Source organism: Protomyctophum bolini, assembly GCF_963924005.1.
Source record: "Protomyctophum bolini genome assembly, chromosome: 8".
NCBI lineage: Eukaryota > Metazoa > Chordata > Actinopteri > Myctophiformes > Myctophidae > Protomyctophum > Protomyctophum bolini.
This window is the reverse complement of record NC_137869.1, coordinates 37,637,223-37,657,417: the sequence shown is the minus strand read 5'-3', so window position 1 is coordinate 37,657,417 and position 20,195 is coordinate 37,637,223. Positions and strand designations below refer to the sequence as shown.

Sequence of the window (20,195 nt, the reverse complement as noted above, 5' to 3'; positions counted from 1 at the left end):
TGGTGGAACGATAAAGAAAAATCACATATAAAAGCCACTTGACTATATGGAGGTCTGAACCATAATTTACGGAATATGCTACTAATAATCAGTATTACCTAAATTGATTATTTACCAGTGATTATATTCACGACGTGATAACACGTTCAGCTAATGGGACGAGGTTATTCTTGCTCTCAGCTCAGCAAAGGTCTGTCTGGGCTGTCTGTCTTGTCTCAAACGGCAAGTAGATGGCGTCTGAGTCCACTTCGTTCTTAACTCCACGCTACAGTGAGACAGCTGAGTCACACACGCACGCGTCGCATAGTGATACACACACACTCACTCACTGGTGTGGAGGAAAAAGCAACTGTAAAGAAATTGCCGTTTTAGTCGTCCGCGTGACAGTCATTGAAATCGTCTTCAAAGATGCTGAAAATAACGCTGAAGACGCTCCAGCAGCAAACGTTTAAGATAGAGATAGATCCACAATGGACGGTGAGTAGAAGTTACGGGCTGGAATAAGTAAACACGGTCAGACCAGTATAGGGTCTGTCTGACACTATGCCGGTATATTATAGAATGGGACTGAAAACAGGGCCTTGCTAATAAGGGTCGATTTGAATCCCGAATATGTTGTTTACATTAAGTTAAGTGTGTGGTTTCTTTTTTTTAAAACAACCTTGGCCGTTGTAGCAGCTGTCTGTGTCCCGAATGTGTAACGGTTTTGGTGGCGCTTCACTGACTCACCATGAATGACGGTGCAATATTTTTCAGACCCCCTGTCTGTCTGACTGTCTGTGTATGAACTGTAGTAGTAATAGTAATAGTAGCCTAACATTGTGCTTGTATTGTATTAATGTATTTGTTTATGAAGTAGTAGTATGGAGACTCATTCTTTAACCCATTTAACCCATTTGCAGTGGAATGGGTGCACTGGATATTTGTGTTTACATTTTTTGGGGGGTGGTTAGGGTTAGTTTTTTTGTATTTTTACTGAAGGTGATTTGGTAAAGTTTATAATAGCCCAAATAAAAATATAGATGGTCATAATTGTCTAGTGCAGGCTATAGGCCTTATAGGTCCGTACCTAATTTTAGACCTTGTGTAGTCTATAATATATATATATATATATATATATATATTATATATATTATATATATATATATATAATATATACATACATACTATACATACATACATATATGTATACATACAGTGTATACATATATTGAGTCATATATATATTTTTTTTTTTATTTTTCTTTATTATTATATTGTTAAAACGTAGGCCTATATTTGTGCTAGCCTAGGCTACATTTGGAGTCTCACAATTAATGTGACTTAGAAACATTAATAAATAAAAATCTCACCAACTGTGTGATGTTTCCACAGGTCAAAACACTTAAGCAGAAGATTGAGGAGGAAAGAGGCAAAGATGTCTTTCCAGCCACTGGACAAAAACTCATCTATGCAGGTGAGGCACATGAAGTTGTTGGTTTTATAGTCAGGTTTAGTTAATCAGATGAAGCGGTCCTCAGTAGCCTACTCAACTAAAAGTCGAAGAGTTTCTTAGTCAAAGAGAGTTCAGGTAATTGTTTACTTTTCATAAAAAAATAATTTAGGTCTATGTATGTTAGGAAATTGGTTTGGTTTTTATTGCTAGATTGTTCTTTATTATTTGTGCAAACAAACAGCACTGACTATTTAATGTTGCTCTCTTATGGAAATAAGTTTGGGTTTGATTCCAAAAATAGAGTGCTATATATGACACCAGATTATTTGTGTGAGCACACCATATGGAAACTCTTTCAAACAGTGACTTGGGGCACGGTGGCACAGTTGGTAGTGCTGTCGCCCATCAGTGCCCATACCCGAGGCAGGGTTGGCGAAAGGGCCCCTCTGTGTGGAGTTTGCATGTTCTCCCCGTGTCCCCTAGGGTAGGTACCCTCACAAAAAACATGCAGTAATCCTGGTCTCTAAACTGCCTCCCCCTGGCCAGCCGGAGCGCCTGATGGAGGGGAAAGGAACTGGTTGGAATAACGTGTTCCTTCCACGCTCTACGTCCAACCAGTCAGGTGTAAGGAGCAACTTCGACACTCAGGCATGAAGGAAGCATGAGTTCAAGTCCGTTGCTCTCCCATACATGGGGACCAGGCTGGCGGAGGGTGTGCAGAGCCCAGGATCACATTAGATAATTGACACAGGGGTGAAAATGGGTTACAAAATCGTGGGATAAAATGATATAAAAAAAAACTGTGACCTGTATCATGTTATTTGTCTTTAAAAAGTTACAAAATTATGAATAGAAAGACTAAATTACCCAGTGATTGTAGGTTACAAAATGCAATTAATAGGCTGCCATTTACAGTACTAATTTGTGAAATGTTACAAGTCTGCCATTTTATTTAGACACCATGTAGTAGTATCCAAATTAATGATATGTTTTAATAGCAAAATACTTTTCTGATTGTATCAACGTAACATAAATAGCTGTTATTCCATGTAATTTGGCTAAGTAATTACATAGTAACCTAAAGTTTTTTGATGTTTTCACTTGCTGTTGGCTTTGCGATGTTACAGGAAAGATCTTGAATGATGACAGTCCTTTGGGAGACTACAACATTGATGAGAAAAACTTTGTAGTAGTCATGGTGACAAAGGTAAGATCTGTAAAAATTTGTGTTAACTTTGAGAGCGTAAAATGCGTCAAAAGTGTCAAAGTTATATTTTGTACCTTGGCTAGTCCTCAAACTGTCTTGCTGTTATTATTGTTGAAGCTAGGATTTGTTGTATTTTTCTTTCTGTCCTTGTAGCCTAAACCAGCCACTCCTGCCCAAGTAACTCCCCAGTCAGCCCCTCAAACAGTCCCAGCCCCAACTCCAGCCCCATCTTTGACCACTGCCCCTACACAAGTGTCCTCCGCATCCACTCATATAGCGCCCGTGTCCACACCTACCCAGGTGTCCCCACAGTCAGCGCATCCCACACAACCCCCTGCTGCAGTTTTGCAAAATGAGACAGCAGTTTCTCCCGAGAAATCCCCAGACGAGCGCCCAACCTCTGCCACAGATGTGACTCCATCCCCAATTTCAGCCCCTACCCAAGCCCCAAACCCATCACCGGTCCTAGATGCTGCTCCAACCCAAACCCTGGGGCCACCTCTGACCCGTGGCCATGACCTGACACAGACCCCGGCCTCTGCCCCAACAGAATGTCCAGATTCTGCCAGCCAACCAGAGGAGAAGCCCAGGGAAGAACAGCAGGCGGAACCAGAAGCCGCTCCACCGATCCACTCTTCTGTGTCCAGGTTGGGGGAGATTCACTTCCACTCATCTATATCTTAATTACTGTCGTTGCCCACCGTAGATTGTATGCCCACCGTATTAGTGATTGTATGCCCACCGTATAGTGAATGTACTAATGTATTAATATAGTCTTTGACGTTTGCCAGGCCAAAGTGTGTGGGCTGGAGAATTCAGGAATTGCATGGCATAGTGACTATAATTGGAAGGAAGCACAGACGACTCCAATTTGTCTCAATTTCTCTGAGCATTCTTACTAGGTGCAAAGTAACTTTTCAGAAAAATCTCTTAAGAAGAGAATACCAGCAGCACTCATGGAACTGTACTTTGATAGAACGAAGGACGAAGGCTACACGCCAAATTTCACGTACGTCGTGCTGGCTGCTCCGCAGCATACCATGCCAATTATTAAATAATAAAGTCCCTTGGTTTAAACTAAAGGACAGTTCGGTGAGTGGCAGAGTGCTGCTATTCTCTTCTTTTTGAGAAAATAAATTGGGAGATAAAGGGGGAAATCTGACATATTGCATACACATGCAATTTGTCAATTAGACACTTTTTATCTAGAATTGTAGGCTTTCTCCTTTCCAAGCGAAGAAGCAGCGGCTCTACTCCGAGTCTCTCTCGCGTAACTGAACTTCTTACCCTATCTCTGAGCCACCTGAGAAAACTCATTTTGTCCGCTTGTATCCGCAACCTTATTCTTTTGGTCCGTGAACCACACTTCATGACCATAGGTGAGAGAGTAGGAACGAAGATTTCTTGGTAGACAGAGAGCTTTGCCTTGTTCTGGCTCAGCTCTCTTTTCGTCACAACAGTGCGGTATAGGCTACTATAGGCTGATCTCCTGCTCCATCCTGCCCTCACTCGTGAACAAAGACCCTGAGATACTTAACCCATTTAGGCCTGAAAAAAATGTCTTCTAAATCCTGAAAGTTTTCTGAAATACTCATGTTCCTATATCAGTGGTGCTCAATATTTCATGTCAAGGACCCCAAAAAATATATGTAATTTGCCATCGACCCCCATCTGAAAATATGTCGTTCCAAGAGGCAAAAAATTGTATAATATTTGTTTGTTAATCCATTGAATGTTGTCAAATTGTTTTATCATTTATTGTTAATTTCTTTCTAAGCCTTATTGACGAAATGGGACTCCTTGAGGAAGCGGCATCCATATTGGGTAATCCTGTTTAAACCTTCACACCTTTGCTAATCATTGAAAAGATACCAGCCTATATTCTATTGGTTATACTGTGTTTATCCCCTCACCGATCAATCAGCCACTTTTCTTTCCTTAGTTCTACGTATATTAGTTGCTAGTGCTATAGTTCTCTCCATTTCCTTGCTCAAACGATTCCTAATCTCTTTTCTCCGCTCTTCCTCCTCTTTGTTCCTCTTCTTGTCACCTCATCCACCTGTTACCTCTACTCTGGTCCCCAGTGACAGGACAGGCCTATGAGAACCTGGTGTCAGAGATCATGTGTATGGGATATGACCGAGAACAGGTGGTCGCTGCACTGAGAGCCAGCTACAACAACCCGGACAGAGCAGTGGAGTATCTACTCATGGTAAGGTTTGAACCAGAGCCATAGAGTAAGACAGAGTTACGCAAACTCTGTTCACTTCATGGGGCCAGTCCAATGACCCTCAATATCGCAACTCTTCTATTAGATGGCTCTGGGTTGAACCAGGAACGAGCGCAACCGTCAGCCTCTTTGGTTCACTTAATTTGTAACCTTCAACAGTCTGATGTTTGATGCAGATCTATAACAACCGTCATGCATTGAGCGTGAGATGCACTCAAATGACCCTGCTCACAAGTAGCAGCACTGTTCCGCGCTATGAGCTTGTATATCTGCTATTTTTGGATAGCTAAAATCTAAAATGACACAGATGGTTTCCCGGTTTTGATGGGTTAAAACAAGATTGAACTATTTGAGTATTTTTTTTCATCTGCAACAGAAACGAAACACAGTTATTTATTTTTACTTTAGAGATACGATACCTGTGTTTGAACATCCCCATCTCACAGAAATACGGCGAAATAGCACGGAATTGCAATTCCATACATACACACCTACAAAAGCCCCAAAAACCCGTACATATTACACAACTACTCTTTTGCCTGCGACGGAGGCGTGGCGTGGCTTTCACTAGTACGGAAGTGCTATTTCACCGTGGCTGGGCGAGTTCGGGTTTGACATTATTTTACTATTCTGTCCATAATCGTGTTACAACTTGGACGGGGCTGAGTCGGCTCTACCGAACTTTGCAACGCTCGACGCGGCAACTTGCTGCGCTTTAGGGCCGCTCGGTGGTGTCTCCCGCGGCTCAAGTTCGGTAGAGACGGCAGCCCCTCCGTCACAGTCTATGGGGAGGATTTCAGTGTCATATGTACGGATTTGGGCGGTTTCTATAGGCGTGTATGTACGGAATTGCAATTACGGGCTATTTCACTGTGTTTGGGTGATACTGGGTTTAGGTTTGAAAAGCTTTATTTTGCTGACCGTCTATGACAAAGACACGAGAGTGTATCTGACTTGAATGTCTTTTTTTCTTGCCATTTGTTTTTGTCATTTATCTCCATCAACTCCTTCTGTGTTCCAGGGTCTTCCATTGGATCAAAGTGACCTCCCACCTCAGGAAACAGTCAGGCAAACTGTTACATCTGCCCCCACTGTCCCGGCTGCCCCCACTGTCCCCACCGTTCCGTCTGTCCCCACTATAGAAAGACCTCACCAGCCTCCTCCAGCTGCCACCAGTAAGAAAACGGACACCCACACACACACACACACACACACACACACACACACACACACACACACACACACACACACACACACACACACACACGTCCTGTGAGGCTGTGTGACCTGTATGACCCATATCTATGGCTGTGAAGGAGGTCAAGGCAGATGACCGCCCAACCTAGAGCCTATAGTGCTGCTGCTTGAGATTTATATTCAAGATGTTAATACTCGGCTTTCAAATTTTTAATTTTAAATCACAATTGCAGTCACGTATAACATCATGCAGATTAATCACGGGTCTTATCTGTGGCAGAGCAAGCTTGAGCATGCCAGAAAAAGGGCAGCTGACCCTATTGAGGGGCGCCTAAAAATAATGTGCAGGACTGCGGTACAGAACTACAGATAGCCCTAGTGGTTAAGTCGCATACCACATACAATATTAGGCCAGTCATATTCAACTGGTGGCCACATTCCTCCTGTTGGGAGTTTTCTTGTGGCCCTGGAACACATTCCATATTCCATTTTTGTATGTGCTATAGGTCTTGTAGGATGATAATGGACGTATTGGGCCTTATTTTCACCGGTGCGTTACCCCTAATCACTAAACGATCTACAAGCTCACCACGTTTAAAATTAAAAATGTTTTTCAAAATAGTAAAAAAATAAAATAAAAGGCGTTTAGTGATACAGGGTAAGGCACCGGCGAAGATATGGCCCATTATGTCCACTTTTGGTGACATACTGTACTGCTGCACACTGCATTTATGTAGAGGATAATCTCTTCAAAGGTCAAACCTTTGTATACCGCAGATGCTTTGATTCTGGATTCGAGAAAATAGGAACTAAGTATGTTAATGTGTCCTGTGCACCGGTCCGGGAGCCTGGCATGGAAGGATCTTTGTGAGAAGAGTAATGACTTCACTGATTTTCAGCCAATTATCTTCATAATAATTGGTTGTCACTATGCTCATTGTAAGATCGGACCATCTAGAGATCCTCCAAAACAAGGAAGAAGACAAAGAGAGAGAGGGAGACAGAGAGAGAGAGAGAGAGAGAGAGAGAGAGAGAGAGAGAGAGAGAGAGAGAGAGCATAAGCTCTCATGATGAACCATTATTATTTGAGAGTATCATGATATGATATTCAGCCCGGGACACAATTGGATGATTGGAGAAAACTCCAAATTAGATAGCTATAAATTACATAATGACATGCATAATGACATGCATAATGAGTTGGACTCTGAGATTTTAACTCTTCCGTTTTATCAGTCTGACGGAGACATTTTCTCCAGTCAGTTTGAGTTGACTGTAGTGGACATTTTGTATGACGGTTTAGGCAGAGGGGCTATATATCTTTGACCACCTATTCGTGCAGAATGTCTACTGTAAGCACACCAGTGTGATACTATGTTCAAACAAAGTGCTCTACAATTATTGTTAAACATCTGCATTACTTAATTTACAAGAAGTCTACACAATTAGAGAATGTAGAAGAAGAATTGTTATTTTGATCAACGTTTGCCTGTTATCTCTCCTAATGCTACCAACATCAATATAGCATGGAATAAAATCTTATCAAACAACAACAATATTCTACTCTCAGACGCCAAACTTAAAAATATCATCAAATGGTGGTCAGTGGCTCAAATCGCGAATAAATAATGAGCCTCAGGGGTGTGCACAGATACACACTAGGTGGTGCTAGAGCACCTGCCCTATTTCCCTCTGGACAGCAATGTGCCCTTTTGAAAGTTTTTATTTTTTTGTGCAGTTTGTTCATTTAATTCTTGTTTTGTACAGTGTACAGTATGTGGCACGTGGTGACATCGATCAATTCTGGATTAAAAGCTTCTAATCTAATATATTATTTATGCACCAAAAAATCTATGAATCGCATACACAATTAAGGCAGCCGCCGGTTCCACAGTTCCTTTTTTCACTTGAGCACCGACCGGCCTGCCCCTCAAAATGTCTGTGCACGCCACTGATGGGCCTTGATTTGAAAAGGGTTGAAAAGCACTGATTTAACCCATTTTGGGCGGCAACCAGTTTTGGTGTTTTAAGCATTATGTTATACTTAGCTATTGCTATTAGCTATTGAAAGAATGCAGATCTACAAGCTCATAGCGCTCATTTTTGAAAAATCGTGCAAATGTGGCGCAGATTTTGAATATATATATTCTTTCAGAGCGAACCGTTTTAAATATTTGCTTCTGGGGTTCCCTGGAACAACATATTTTCAGATGGGGGTCAGAGGCCAATTACATAAAACATTTTGGGGTCCTTGACATGAAATAGTTTGAGAACCACTGACATAGAAACATAGGATTTAGAAGACATTTGTAGAATCGGCGTCAGGTCTAAATGGGCTTTAACGCATTGCCTGTGTGTTGCCAGCAGCAGGGGCCGTGCCTGCCACCACCCAGCCCCCAGCTGCCTCTACCGGAGCTCCCACTGGGACCCCGGCCGCACCTGGAGGAGCTGGTGGAGCTCCCACAGCAGCCAACCCTCTGGAGTTCCTGAGGAACCAGCCTCAGTTCCAGCAGATGCGACAGATCATCCAACAGAACCCCGCTCTCCTGCCAGCTCTGCTGCAACAGCTGGGCAGAGACAACCCACAGCTGCTGCAGGTATACTGGATGACCCACTGGTTCTCAATCAGATTTGAAGGATAGCACAGCACCGTTAATATTATTAACAAAATCACACCCGTGTGAAGTGAGTGGTGCAACTCCGTGTGGGGGTCCCCGGGGGGTCCCCGGAAGTTCCAGACCTACAGGACCACGGCCAGGGTGCCGGTCCGGTTCCGGCAAGCCGCCCCACGTCCGAAACGGTAGAGAAATGACAGAGTTACCGTGTGGGGGTCCCTCTACTGTACCCTCTACTGTACTGTACTGTACTGTCACTTTACTGTACTGGCACACCCGAAATCATCACATATACAGTTAATATGTGCGTGTGTGTGGTGAAAAACAGGCACTCTGTTTTCATGCTCATACCCAGCCACCCAGCCAGCCACCCACCTACACACATAGCTCCGTAAGGGAGTGGTTGCACCACTCAAAAAATTGCTACCAATGAATAAGAACTTATACTTATACTTATACTAGTACGTACTGTAGGTTCCATTGATCCAAGGTGGAACACAAATCGATTGATTTATCATTAAAAACACTTTAACTGCCCAGATTCGGTTGGAACCGTACATAGACCTTGCCCAGCTATTTGCAGCTTCAGAGCCCTTTTCAAGGTGACACAGTGGCTCCGTCTTGTCTGCGTTGTTCCGTTTATTGACAGTATTGTTAGACAATACATTCAGTCGTCTAGAGTCGTTATAGAGTGTATGCGCGTGACATCATCATCATACCTGGAAGTTATGCGGGAATGCCTATTAAGTGACAAAAAACTACTTTCTGGCCTTGACAGCCCCATACATCCAAACAGAAAAGTCCTATTTGATTGAATTAAATGACTTTAAACAACATTAAATTCACTTTGCCACTCAATTTGCCACTCACTTAATGCATGCGCATACCCTCTATTCAGTACAGACTTATAATATTTATGTCTGTCGCGAGACAATACACTCCTTATTTGTTTCTTATTTATTGTGTTCGGATAAAAGAAGAAGACGCTTTTCTCTGATTTGTTTTGCAGCAAATCACACAGCACCAGGAGCGCTTCGTCCAGATGCTGAACGAGCCCCGTCCGGGAGACACTGGAGGAGACGCTGGAGGGGAGGAGGGTGCTGAGGCCCAGGGCCAGGGGTCACCACACACCAACTACATCCAGGTCACCCCACAGGAGAAGGAGGCCATTGAGAGGGTAGGACACAGTGATCACACAGTGATTTTTACTATTGAAATGGTTTTTACAAAGTGTAAAATGACTTATCTCTTGTCCACTAGTTCCTTCCTAACATTATTTTTCCAACAATGTATTTATTGATTTTCCTTTTTCCCACACACATTGTGTGTGTTTTTGGGGCCCCCATAGCACGCGAACACGTGACATTTTTGTGTTTTTCGTGTTTTTATCATCTTTTTTACTTACATTTTACTAAATCAATGGCCAATTTCAGGGCCTCAAACCCAGTTCTGCGCGATCCAGTTTCCTTGAAGGGCCCCTGAGAGCCAAGGGCCCCTGGGCCATGGCCCCACTGGCCCAATGGCTAATTTGGCCCTGGTCATTCAGGCTTACTGAACGTGGTGTTCTGTGTGTTTCAGTTAAAAGCGCTGGGCTTCCCTGAAGGACTGGTCATTCAGGCTTACTTTGCCTGCGAGAAGAACGAGAACCTCGCCGCCAACTTCCTGCTGCAGCAGACATGGGACGACGAGTGAACGGGCCGCTCAGGGCGTGACGCATCACCACTGAAAGAGAGAGGGCTGCTGGGGATTCCTAACAGTGCTACGAGATCTATTGCAACGACAAAAAAATGAAGGCAATGTACGGTATATTTGGCATTCAAAAGTTATGATGATGGTGATGGTGATGATGATGACGATGATGATGATGATTGTTGGGGAAAAGGACAGGATAATACACAGTAAAATCCTCAGTGTTAATGTATCTATTTGTAACTCTGAAAGTGTACAAATGGTCCATTTGGTTACATTTGTAAACTCAGAGTTGTGTTTTTTTGGGTTGTTTTTTTTACTCTGTAGCGATGAAGTTTAAGAGAATGATGATGATTGTTGTGAATGGAATAATCGTGATGATGAACTTGAAAATGATGATGATGATGATGATATGCTGTGCCGTCTACTGTCATACTGCTGTGACAAAGAGCCTTGTCTCATGCTGCTGTGTCTCTCTCTAATGCTACCTGCTGCTTAGCCTGTGTGCAGTCAGTCACACTCAAAGAAAAGATCCAAGGTCAAATAATATACTGGCATGAAAGTTGCATCACTATTCACGTTTCTTTTGTGGACACCCGCCACATGTTATTCAATGAATGGATGAGATTTAGTCCTTGAATTAAAGCACGCTAAATCTTTTTCTCTCTCTCTCTCTCTCTCGCTCTCTCTCTCTCTCTCTCTCTCTCCTAGCCGTTATCAGAGATTGCCCGTGTCTTTCAAAAAAAGAATGTGTGTACATAAATGTATTCAGTGATGTGTATACTTTAGCAGATTACTCAGCATAATATTGTTTATGTAATTCACTGCCATTCGTTTAATCTAAAGTTACTGTACGCTATACAAGCAATTCAAATTCATGTACTGTATCAGATTCACGTACTGTATCAGCGTATGTGCCTGGAAGAATACAAGTGCTGCAGTTTTAGCTTGAAGTGGGCTTTTAACAGCGTCGTAAGTTACAGCTAACATTTGACAACAATGTTCGGGTGCATCTTGTACGGTTTAGTGAACAAGACCAAAATGTAAACAAACACCATGTCTCAATACATTAAGTATACCTGGTTTTCACCGTAGCGCCATCCACCTTGCCCACAGCTGTTGTATGATAATGTGGGAGGGGTTAGGATTATGATGTCACTAAAATGGTGTTATTTTGATTGGGCCTTTTGACCAAAGGCTTTCAGGGAGAAACCAAAAATACACAGGGAAAACATATTTGAATATTATAACTACACCTGGGGGTCTATTAGAGTAATGGTAACTCCATAGACACATGCAAAACAGAAAAAGTATCAAAATCACGGCACTCCATCTTTATGTAATTTTGGAAGGAAATGGTTAGGATTTATGTAAACTACTGTATGTGGCTGGTGGACAATGACATGTACAGTAGTAACACTGCTACAGTCCTTTAAGGCTTCAGATGGATTGCCAAATAACATTTTCTGTAGGTTGTTCTGTGGTTTTAGAGCATATTCAGTACTTCAGTAGTGGCAGGAGGTTCAGATCTAAATATCTATAGAAGCAAGGGAAACTCTTGGATATGTTCATATTAAGCACATTATGATACAAAATGCAAAGGTACTGTATCATGATAAAATTACGTCTGGGATTGCCCTGAAAATAGTATACAGCATTGTTTTTTGTGCTGTAAGGATAATTTAATTATCTACACTACATTGGCTTGGAAATAGTAAATCCCAGACCAGTAAGGTGTGTCAAGTAAGGTACAATTATAATAATACTAAAGCCACAAATTGTCATACGGCTCTGGTTTCAGAATGTGTTTGGTTTTGCATTGGGTGACATGCAGATTTCACCAAATCATAATATTGTGGTTCCACATTGGTTATAGTCTAGAATCTGCCAGATGATACACATGACTGGATTGCTGATTATTACTGAAAGTCTACCGGTATATTTCCCCTTTTTTTTGTTAATATTATAATAACAATTTCTTCAGCTAAAAAGGTTTCAGAAAATGTCAGTTCACTTTGTCTTAACATCCCAGGTCCTCTATGCATTCTGACACTTCAGAGTGAACATTTGCTCTATCATGCCTTAGCAACTTAAGCCCTACCCTATAGTACCCCTCTTTCTTTTGTACAAAACAAAATAAGAAATTTGAAATTAAGTGATTCACATCGCGATACGCAGCATTGTGAGCTTCTATAGATCTGCTATTTCTGAGAATGAAAGTGAACCGTTTTGAATAATGTTTGACATCCAAAATGGGGACACCGCCATGCAGGGTGAAAGTGGTATACTCTATAATATAGAGTATACCACTTTCACCCAGTCTATATGCTTTGTTTCACAGCGGTGTCATTGGCCTAAAATAACTGAATAACTGATCAAAGGGACAGTGAACAAAACATTATTCTCTTGAAAACATTTTCAATTAGTGACATTGTCATGCGACAAAGCAAAAACAAAAAGGGGGGCGTTACGCAGGGTTGTTAAACAACAGTTCATTTTACATTGTAGAGTAATATGTTACAATGTTGTTTATGCTATGAGATATTTTTTCATTTTGTAATTGTGCATTGAGGAGTGCCATTGCTGATCATATTCATTGGATATATAAGTTAATCATGGGTTGTTTATATGCAGTAGAAAGCTGTTAAGGAGTGTTAAGGAGCTGTTAAGTGCTTGAAAGCCAAACTAGACATTTCAGCACTGTCCTCTGCATTTGTCTATTTCAACTGGAGATAATCGGAGTTGTTGTATTATACTGTACATGGGTAATATGGATTTAGCTTTTTGGAAAACTAGGCTGTTTATTGTGTGTGAAGATGCCATGTTTTGATCTGTAAGGGTTTGTTGGTTGCATGAGTTTGTATTATTGGATTTATCTGTATAGCATGGCTGTGGGAACGGAATGCTAAAACCACAGTTGTGGTGTGTTACTTACTTTACTTTATTTATTGGTTTAAATATTTTACTACTTTTGTTGATTTTTTGTTTGTTTATCGTTTTTCATTTAGGCCTACATGACAAGCAAAAGATGACTGTTTTGCTGACTTGTTGTGAGAAAATCTTGTTTCAGCATTGTATTAAATAAATGGCTTGTCACAGTCTTTATTTTAGCAGATCACAGTGTCACATTCTTGAACCCATTTAGGCCTGAAGTTGAAATTTAAAATAAAAATGTATTTTTAAAATATGTGCCTCTGGGTCTGAGGTCTCACAGTCCTACAGATTGGCCTCTGGGTCTCACACCTCCACAGTCCTACCTTGACTGATATACTGTATCTGGCAGTGGGCGGCCCCTCCACACATTACTCAAAATATAATATAAACATAATTAGAGTACATTTCTCACTACAAAACAAATGTTGGTTTGTTCCCCACACAAACCCACAGTTGGTATGCTCCCTACACTGGAGCCAACAATCAATTAATCATCAATCAGGTTGAGAACCCTACGCGCACCAGCACCAGTTGACCCAACGGTGTCGTGAGCTGCTTTGTCCACCAGGGGGGGTGCTGCGTTGTAGAGAGGGTGTGTGTGTGTGTGTGTTTGTGTGTCGTGTGCGTGTCGCGTGCGCGTACATACGCGTGCGCGTGTACGTGCGCGCGTGTGTGTGCACGTGCGTGTGCGTGCGCGCGCGTTGTTCCCGCAGCAACAGGGAAGATGGCAGCTCTCACATCTTTCTCCCAGGTAAAGATATGGACATTTCAATATATATACAAACAGAAGTTATGGGCAAAGCAGCAGCTATAGCACGGGCTGACTGAACTGCGTACATCGATCATGGCAGCTAGTATTTAGTAGTCTCTTTAATTCCGTTACAAACACACTGCTGGTGGTGTGTTGAATGTATGTGATAAATAAGAAATGCATGCAGAGAGAAATCAGGCAAGTCAGACGAGACGGTTCGATAAGATATAGCAGGGCCTTATTGCATTTACCGTTAGATAGCGGGACCGTTAGCTTTAGCTAGCTAGCTGCTCCATGGCTGATGTGATGATGATCACTGTTGTCTGTTGTTTTTACCCCCAAAACAAAACCACGTCGAGTTTTCCCCAGACCACATACTTATTATATAATTATAACAGTTTAAGCACATTGTTTTATAGCCACATATTTTCACCAATAATCCTGAGCCACTAGTCTAGTACGAGTGAATGTTATGTTATGTTACGACGTGCTGGATAGCTAACGTTAGCTGCTCCTGCATGTATACGGATGCAGGATGGAGATGAGTGGTATAAGCCATAAAAGGCTGTAATAATAACGTGCCTTTTGTGTGTAATTTATTTTATATTTTTATATCCGTCAGCCTGTACACATCATCCCCGAAACTAAATGTATGCTTGTGCGAATAATGGTCATGCTGTTGTGATGATTTGACTGAGTTGGCCTGTCCCATTCGGCAAGTAGCCTATACAGACAGTACAGTATGCGGGACTGGCAAAGGATCATGGATGTACATTATAGTAACTACTGTACTGTATATAACATGGTATCTGCTTCTGCTATGGACGTTTCTCTAAGGTTACCTTATTATTGACGAGGCTATTCTTAGTTTGGCAAGCATATTATGCAGCGCAGCCCCGTGTTGATTTCATTAGGCTACACACCACAAGCAATAAGGTGCCATATGGATTGGAAGCAGATACTCCTAAGTTGGGATGGATGCTATTTTTATTTATTATGCATCTATAAACTTATCTATCTAAAATCTTGAATGTCTTGCTGTGTGATTCAAGGAAATACAAGTTGAATGATTTGAGTGTCAAGTTGATTTGACTTGATGCTTTCATGCACAGGACTTGAATGTTGAGTACTACCAGCCTAAGTTAATTCTGCCCCTCTCTAGCTGGGAAATGTGTCCACTTGTATCACTTTAAAAAGAAAAAGGTGCGGACAACATGTATTAAATCAAATAAACCTCTTCCATCTATATGGAGGTTGACAGGTAATCAGAATTATCTGTGCTAGGGGAGTTGTGGGTCAAGATGTATGGCATAACCTCATATATATAACATCCCCTCTCTCCCCTATAGTTGTTGTCAAGTGGGAACCCTGTCTATGAAAGCCTTTACAGACAGGTAAGATCACTGGCCCAACGAGGCTATAGCTCTGGTCCATAGCGTTAAGTCAGGGGTGGGCAACTTTGACCATGCATGGCGAGGGCCAATATATTTCCACACTCACTCCAGAGGGCCACAGCTGCATATTACTGTCGTAGCTAAAAATATGTCATCAATATACAGTACAGAATTCATTCCATGTTGATCTGACCTCCATGCCAAAGCACCAGCATTCGCCCAGCGGTCTGCTGCCAACGAGGCGGATGCTTCTACAAGCTCAAAAGCTATTTATTGAAAAATTGAAAACCTGCATTTTTTGCTATTTTTAAATTGGAATCCTGAAAAGTAACCTTTTTATTGAATTTCAAATGCATTTAGTTATAGTCATGTTAACATTATGAACTGTTAACATAACTACATTGGACACAAAAAGACTAACATTTTAATACTAGTCATTAAGTATAGTCATTTAATACTTGTCATGATGTAATTAAAGCGGGTTTGGAATTGTACCAGCTGAAATCAATACGATATCAGTATTCTGATATTAACATGCAGGCCGCATTAAGTGAAGGTGTGGCCCCCCGGGCTGCCAGTTGCCCACCCCTGCGTTAAGTCCTTAACCCATTCTGACCGGGCACCCATTTTGGTGTTGGCATCATGTTATGCTTTAGCTATTGAAAAATAGCAGATCTACAAGCTCATATCGCGCCACCGAGTGGCGCGATACGAGCTTGTAGGTCTGCTATTTTTGAAAAATTCGAAGAACGACTGACATTTTTAGAATCTGATCTCAGGTCAGAATGGGTTAATCAGACCAGTGTGTGTCCAGTGGAAACCTCGTATGAATCTGATCTCAGGTCAGAATGGGTTAACGCTATGGACCAGAGCTAGTATAGATGGAGTGATGCATAAAAGTGAGTGGCAAATCGAGTGACAAAGTGAGTTTGACGTCGTTTTCGTTCAACGTCGTTTAATGCAATCAGATAGGAAGGACTTTTCTGTTTGCATGTATGGCCTGCTATCAGAAAGGCCTGCTCAGTAAGTAGGCGTTCCCGCATAACTTATGGGGATGATGATGATGTCACACGCTGTGACACGCATACCCTCTATTCTAAAAGTAAGCCAGCACATTTCCAAATGAGGTACCGGTATATATATTAACCTTACATTATTCCTATCCTATAAGCCATAACTTGTTTTCAGAGGAGAGTTTCAGTTCATGAAAAATAATCAGTTGATGCAGATATCACAGTATAGTTTGGACTGTGATTGTGTGTGTGTGTGTGTGTGTGTGTGTGTGTGTGTGTGTGTGTGTGTGTGTGTGTGTGTGTGTGTGTGTGTGTGTGTGTGTGTGTGTCCTAAGGTGGACCCTGGGAATACAGGGAGAGTAGGGCCGACAGAAGCTGCCTTGTTTTTAAAGAAATCCGGCCTCCCTGACATCACATTGGGAAAGGTGAGTACTATATAAACTTGCTATGCATCCCGTGTCTATAAAGTGTCTATAACTGTGGAGCTTGGGAAGTTGGGGATGGGCACAAAATTAATATTATTATTAGGCATGTATTCCTCTGACTCACAGACGTCTCTCTCTCTCTCTCTCTCTCTCTCTCTCTCTCTCTCTCTCTCTCTCTCTCTCTCACACACGCACGTTCATGCAACCCATCGTTGCAAGCTTAGAGTATATATTAATAGAGACGGCACCGGATTTCTCCTCCCGTCCACTTGCATTAAGTTGCTCAAAAGCGCATGAGGCGATTTCACTCCTCCTTCCGGGTAGGAACAGAGTGCATTCTGGGATGGATTGCCCCAATAACATGAACGCGCTGGCCGGTGACTATCATTGTGCGCGTTCACGTATGAAACATTCGTTCACGTGTCATGGGCCCAATAACATGAACGTGCGCAATGATAGTCAACGGACCAGCGCTGGCTCGAGCTGCAATGACAAATTCGGCCACTATGTCCATTTCGCCTCAGGGTTTCCTCCGGGTGCTGTCTCTATTAATATATACTCTAAGGTTGCAAGTCACACGCCCTTGTAACATGCTAACATGCTGCATGGTGGTAGAGTTAAACGGCGATGGCGCTAATACACAGCGTTAAATTTGTTAAATTGAAAAAAGGGCCTCGTCAAGACCTCCATAAGTTAATGGTCAATGCCTGTGTGCATGTTCAGAGCCAGTGAGCAGCCAGTGAGGAGCAGCGACATTGCTACAGACACAAAGACATACAGAACGACATCTCTAAAATTATAGGTAGATATGTAAGGTACTCAATAATAATTTATAACCACGACAAATTATAATAAAGCAAATACACACGACACAGGCCTACTTAAGTATGTTTACCAGTAAGATGCCTGAGAGCGAGAAGCGACCTCGCCCTAAAGGGCGAGGCACGCATCCGCCTCGTTGGCAGTAGACTGCTGGGCGAGCGCTGGTGCTTTGGCATGGAGGTCAGATCAACATGGAATGAACTCTGTATACTGTATATTGATGACATCAGCTGTCTCCATATAATGGGCTTAACTGCGACAGCAGGTCGCATTTACTATGATTATACCATGCCGTGTTGATTGAGGCTTGCCAAACTAGTTGCACTAATCAGGACTAAGTGAGAAGAATGTGCCTGTGGTGTTCGGACAATATACTTGGTCCCCACTTAGAATCTAGACGCGAGATTCTACCCACACACTTCAGTCAATTTACAATAGAACATTGCTTTCAGTAATGGTCAGTGATGGTATTAATGGGCTTGTGAAGTCCATGTACAGTAAATTAATGAATATTGACCAAAGGGAAATGGTGCAGCTATTCAGCTAAGTAGGTCCAGTACCGAAGGAGTAATATCAATTCCCATTCACACACACACACACACACACACACACACACACACACACACACACACACACATGCACGCACGCACACACACACACACACACACACACACACACACACACACACACACACACACACACACACACACACACACACACACACACACACACACACACATACACAAGCACACACGCACACACACTCACGCTAGCTCGCGGGGGAATTTAAACATAAAAGCAAAAGGATCACAATCTCTTACCATGTCCGTCTGGAGAAGATTACATCATGCTTTGCTTGCCTTGTCTCTGTATTATTAATGTAAACTACCGGTAGTCTATATGCAGGGATGTAATGTGTGCTGTGCACTCAAACAAATGTGCAGGCTTGAGACTTGGGATTGCAACTGGCTCTACAAATCCCACATAGCCGGGTGTGTCTCTACTAGTCTCGCAGTCGCACTAACACAAGTCAGTGAGTTCAATACATTGTGTAATACATTATGGGTTTTATTTATTTTACAGCTGTTTTTACTTCAATGTATTGCTCTGGTAACTGAGCATGAAAAAGTAACCGAGTGTCAGACTCTAAACTTTTTACTAAACGTACTCTGCTCGATTTGGAAATCGAATTGTGACCCCAAGAATCTGAAATCAAATCGACACCCAAACTCCCAAAGATTCACAGCCCTATAGTGTATATATAGACTATGTGTAGCCCAGGCTGGCTGGGTCTGCTGCTTGCTTTGCGTTTAAAAACATACCTTATTTAAGCAAGTAGAGTAAAAAGCAGCTATCATTTTCTGGTTTAACATAAATATTTAAATGGACATGCAAACCCTGGATTCCACTGTTTATTTGTTTCTTCACCAGGTATAGCCAGTCATGTTCTGAACCTTTGACTTAAGCTTATAGTTGCTATGAGAGCTTCTACTGATGTCATTGCCTTTTTTCTTCTTCTTCTTCTTTGTGTGTGTGTGTGTGTGTGTGTGTGTGTGTGTGTGTGTGTTTGTTTTTCAGATCTGGGATTTGGCCGACCCAGACGGCAAAGGCTACCTGGACAAACAGGTAGAGATCAGAATGTTGCTAATACATTGCTATACCTTTTGATAACATTGTAAGATGCACTCCATAATAGTCATTAGGCTGTAGTTATTTGGGTTTCTTGTGTATGTTTATTTGCATATATGCATTTTGTTTTGCTATATATCAGTGTGGTAGTTCAAACCTACATGTAGCAGTGTAGCACCTAACAGATGCTAGGTTTGATCATTACCTGGTATCCTAGTTCTTGAGTCACTACATTGTACATACCGTAGTTCTGTACTCTAACGTTACTATTATCTGTGCTGTCTGTTGATGCTTACTCTGCTCATTCTTTCTCTGATCTCGTGCTTGTAAGTACAATAGAGAGTAGGCGCATGACATCATCGTACCTGGAAGTTATGCGGGAACGCCCACTGAGTGGCAAAAAACTACTTTATGGCCATGACAGCCCATTCATCCAAACAGAAAAATCCTGTCTGATTGCATTAAACAATGTTAAACTCGCCACCATTGCAGCTGTACGAAAAGCTTGAATTATCCTCTTCCTATCTGCAAAGTTTTTGTTTCATAAAAATCCACCATAGAAACGTTATGAGCTACTTTCTGTCAAGAAATGCCCTGCATTTGATTATTTTTTCTAAGTGTCGGAGTTTGGAAGTGCTTGTTTTGAATAACACAACATTTTGCTGCCTCCTGCATTATGTAACATTTAGAAACAGGTGGTACGCAGGACGGTTGAGTGATTTCCAACGAGCGCTTCCAAACTCCAACACTCCACCATGCTGCTCAATGTTTTGCCACTCAGTCTAGATGAGGGGGGCGTGTCCTGATGGGAAAATCATGCATGTGCATACTCTCTATTTAGAATTTAGGCATTT

The 20,195-nt window shown here is 42.0% G+C and overlaps 2 protein-coding genes across 4 annotated transcripts in view; both read left to right on the top strand.

Annotated features, from left to right (window-relative positions):
• Nucleotides 1-168: 168 nt before the first annotated feature.
• Nucleotides 169-12,661, top strand: LOC308319840 (UV excision repair protein RAD23 homolog B-like). 2 transcript variants are annotated; one of them, XM_080770056.1, is made up of 10 exons: nt 169-477; nt 1,375-1,456; nt 2,563-2,642; nt 2,796-3,289; nt 4,420-4,466; nt 4,727-4,854; nt 5,894-6,047; nt 8,437-8,666; nt 9,694-9,861; nt 10,263-12,661. In XM_080770056.1, the coding sequence occupies exons 1-10, from the start codon at nt 409-411 to the stop codon at nt 10,374-10,376; spliced, it is 1,566 nt and encodes a 521-aa protein (XP_080626182.1). In that variant the 5' UTR covers nt 169-408; the 3' UTR covers nt 10,377-12,661. The 2 variants fall into 2 exon arrangements, with proteins under 2 accessions (XP_080626182.1, XP_080626181.1); XM_080770055.1 differs by having other exon boundaries at nt 8,434-8,666.
• Nucleotides 12,662-13,958: 1,297 nt separating this feature from the next.
• Nucleotides 13,959-20,195, top strand: part of LOC308319431 (epidermal growth factor receptor substrate 15-like 1) — a 57,718-nt gene continuing 51,481 nt past the window's right edge. For both annotated transcript variants that reach the window (XM_080769509.1, XM_080769508.1), the window contains exons 1-3: nt 13,959-14,058; nt 16,801-16,890; nt 19,291-19,338. In XM_080769509.1, the coding sequence (XP_080625635.1) occupies nt 14,032-14,058; nt 16,801-16,890; nt 19,291-19,338 (165 nt within the window). In that variant the 5' untranslated portion in view covers nt 13,959-14,031. The remainder of the gene's footprint in view (nt 14,059-16,800; nt 16,891-19,290; nt 19,339-20,195) is intronic.